The sequence below is a fragment of the Bidens hawaiensis genome, unplaced genomic scaffold (assembly GCF_021521415.1).
Source record: "Bidens hawaiensis isolate Kalapana, Puna unplaced genomic scaffold, B.hawaiensis_p1.1 tig00046250_1, whole genome shotgun sequence".
NCBI lineage: Eukaryota > Viridiplantae > Streptophyta > Magnoliopsida > Asterales > Asteraceae > Bidens > Bidens hawaiensis.
Genome location: NW_027505977.1, coordinates 77,129 through 80,661, shown reverse-complemented (window position 1 = coordinate 80,661; position 3,533 = coordinate 77,129). Strand labels below are relative to the sequence as shown.

At 45.0% G+C, this 3,533-nt stretch overlaps 2 protein-coding genes across 2 annotated transcripts; both read right to left on the bottom strand.

The window, feature by feature from the left end:
* Positions 1–282: 282 nt before the first annotated feature.
* LOC143616216 (uncharacterized) lies at positions 283–684 on the bottom strand. The gene has a single exon (XM_077089110.1). The coding sequence runs from the start codon at positions 682–684 to the stop codon at positions 283–285; it is 402 nt and encodes a 133-aa protein (XP_076945225.1).
* Positions 685–798: 114 nt separating this feature from the next.
* On the bottom strand, positions 799–1,617 carry LOC143616215 (uncharacterized). The gene has a single exon (XM_077089109.1). It carries the CDS (start codon positions 1,615–1,617, stop codon positions 799–801), a length of 819 nt encoding a protein of 272 aa, XP_076945224.1.
* Positions 1,618–3,533: the final 1,916 nt, after the last annotated feature.

Sequence of the window (3,533 nt, the reverse complement as noted above, 5' to 3'; positions counted from 1 at the left end):
AAGAGTGTAGACGACGTCGATTAAATTATCCCCTTTTTAGGATTGTAACTTCTTTTGCGGGTGTTGGTACCTGCTTGTAATTTTGTATAAATACATGAAATGAACTTTTTCTCTTTTGAAATGCGGAGTATCGTTTCCATTTAAATTTGTTGACCATTGGCCTGTTTTTACAATTTTGGAATCGATTTGCATGTAACACCTTCGCAGCTGTGCCGCGTTCCATGTTCTTGGAATTGGTGAGCCATCGAGTTGCATCAGCGCATAGGCGCCTTTCCCCAATACTTATTTGATTTGATAGGGACCTTCCCAAGATGGCGCTAACTTTCTTTGAGCTTGCGCTCTTGATGCCTCGTTGTTGCGAAGGACGTAATCTCCAGTATTGAACTCGCAAACTTTTACCTTTGCATTGTAGTATTTCTGTAGTTGGCGCTTGTAATTTTGTTCCCACATTGCTGCCAACTCCCTGCGTTCTTCGAGGAGCATTAAATCTAACCATCTTTCCGCCTCATTGTCATTCGGTAAGGTGACTCTCGGCGATGGTACGCCGACTTCGGCGGGGATCATTGCCTCAGTACCATAAGTTAGGCTGAACGGTGTTTCAGCGTTACTTGTACTTCTTTGGGTTCGTATAGCCCAAAGGAAATGAGGCAATTGATCAACCCATCCCGACTTGTAATTCGCCATCCTTTTCTTGTTAACACCAACAATGGTTCAATTGGCGCGTTCCACTTCTCCATTCCCTTGTGGATGGGCAACGGAAGTAAATGTTTGGGTAATATTCAATTCCTTCAGCCATCCTTAGACATGTTGGTCTGCGAATTGTGTTCCGTTGTCACTGACCAAATTCATGGGTAGTCCGAAGCGGCATATGATTTTTTTAACGCTAGTTGCATTTATCGTTGCCACTGGCGTCGCCTCTACCCATTTTGTGAAGTAGTCAATCGCGACAATCATGAACTTTACTCGCCCTGGTGCTTCGGGGAATGGTCCCGTTATGTCAATCGCCCATTTCTCGAGTGGCCACGAGGCCGTTACCAGAATCATCGCATTTTTTGGGCACAAAGTGTTTGTTGCATGGCGTTGGCATGCGCTACACCTTCTTAACTCTTTTTCTGCGTCTACATGCATACCCGGCCAATAGTACCCAGTGTTCATAATCATGGCGACCACCATTCTTGGACCCGCATGCACACCGCATATTCCTTCGTGAATCTCCCTTAACAGGTAATTTGCGTCTTGTAGATCTACGCATCTGAGAAGCGGCCCTAAATATGATCGCATGTATAAGATTCCGTCCTGAATTGTATAATTCAGTGCTTTGTGGCGAATCTTTCTGGCTTCTTCTTTTTTATCTGGCAAGGTACCCGTCGAAAGGTAGGTGGTAATTGGTGTCATCCAATTTGGTTCTGCCGCTGAGCATACACAAACTTCTTTGTTCATTGTTGAAGGTGTTGCTAGTACCTCAATGCGGACATCTTTTGCAAGATGTTCGAAACCAACCGATGCCAGTTTGCTCAGGGCATCAGCTTGTTTGTTTTCACTTCGCTTGATATGCTTTACTTTGCATGTGATGAAGGCTGCCATTAGCGCTTTAGCTTGAATCAGGTAAGACGCCATTTTTTCGTCTTTGGCATCATATGACCCTTCAATCTGATTTGCCACTAACATTGAATCGACGTGCGCTTCCAATTGTCGGGCTCCCAGTTTTCTGGCGATTCGTAGCCCTGCTAACAGCGCTTCGTATTCTGCGTCATTGTTCGTACTTTTGAATTCTGGGCGTTTGCGTATGTGAAGTGTTGTCCTTCTGGGTTGGTTATTCTTAGCCCTGCGCCTGCACCTTCGTCATTAGATGCCCCATCTGTGAACAGCTTCCAAACTTGTTCTTTTTGTTGATCTTGGGGGGGTTCTATTTCTTTCCGGCACTCTTCCTCCTTTTCGTGAGGTACTTCGCTATGAAATCATCCAAAGCCTGGCCCTTGATTGCTGGCCTAGGTTTATATTCGATGGCATGCTCTCCTAACTCTATCGCCCATTTTGCTAGTCTCCCGGACAGTTCTGGTTTGATCAACACATTTTGCAAGCGATAGTTGGTGAGAACATGTATTGGGTGGCCTTGAAAGTATCTTCTCAGGTGCCGTGCCGTTTGTACTAGAGATAAGACTAGCTTTTCCAAGGTGGAGTATCTTGTTTCTGCATCCGCCAAGGTGCGACTTACATAGTAAATGGGTGTTTGGACACCATTTCTTTCCACCATCAAGACCGCACTTATTGCTCTTTCGGATGTTGCTAGGTATATTATCAGCGGCTCTCCAGCCATTGGCGCTGTTAGCGTTGGTAATTCCGCTAAGCGCGACTTGATTTCTTGGAACGCGGTTTCTGCCTCTTCTGTCCATCGGAATTGGGATTTATTGAGGCAGTTTCTCAAGGTTGAGACGAATGGAAAGGTCTTTCCGCATGACTTGACAGGAACCTATTAAGCGCGACTAGTCGGTCATTTAGTGTTTGCACTTGTTTAATGGATTTTGGTGAAGGCATTGTCAAAACCACTTCCAACTTTTCTGGGTTGGCTTTGAAGCCACCGTTTGTCACTATCACCCCAGGAACTTTCCGTCTTCCATTTCGAAGGAACACTTTCCTGGGTTGAGTTTCATGTTGATTGACCTCAATGTTTTGAAGGTTTCTTCAATGTCTCTCAACATTGTTGTCTCCTTCATGCTTTTTATGACCAAGTCATCCATGTAAACTTCTAAGTTCCTCCCGATCTGAGACTTGAATTCTTTGTTTATCAATCGCTGGTATGTAGATCCGGCGTTTTTAAGGCCAAATGGCATCATTTTGTAACAAAATGTTCTGTTTGTTTGTTGGTATTTTACCGCCATATGAATCTGATGGTACCCTTTGTACGCGTCTAGGAAGCATTTGTACTGGAAAGGGACGAGCGCGTCTACCTTTAAGTCGATTTCTGGTAGAGGGTAATAGTCTTTTGGACATGCTTTGTTGAGATCTTTAATGTCGATACACATGCGCCATTGCCCGTTTGCCTTAGGTACCATCACTGGGTTGGCTACCCACGTTTGGTACTGGATTTCGCGGATTATTCTCGCGTCTATTAGTTGCTGGACTTATTCGTCGCAGGCCATTGCCTGGTCTGGCCCCATCTTTCTTCGCTTCTGTACCACGGGTAGAAAAGCTAGATTAACTTTCTACTGATGTTCCACCTTGCTTTTTGGGACTCCCATCATATCCACCGGGGTCCATGCGCCTTTTTGATTGTGCGCTGCCAGAGATCATGTTGGCGTGAAGGTCTTTTATTTTCTTTTTTGGCCTTCCGCCCTCCCTTGGAGGCGGGCGCCTGTATCTTCCTTTGATACTCTTGACCAGATGGTCTAACTTTCCGTTCTTAACGCACTCTTCAATGGTGTCTTTCAAATTGGAACATTTATTTGTTGTGTGGTCATGTTGTTCATGATAGTCACAATAACTTTTCATGTCTGTGTTTGGCCCCTGCCTGATTGGTGCCGGTTTCTTGAGTT

Coding starts and splice junctions, on each gene's coding strand:
- LOC143616216 (XM_077089110.1), bottom strand. CDS start 684: ATGGCGAATTACAAGTCGGGATGGGTTGATCAATTGCCTCATTTCCTT.
- LOC143616215 (XM_077089109.1), bottom strand. CDS start 1,617: ATGGCGTCTTACCTGATTCAAGCTAAAGCGCTAATGGCAGCCTTCATC.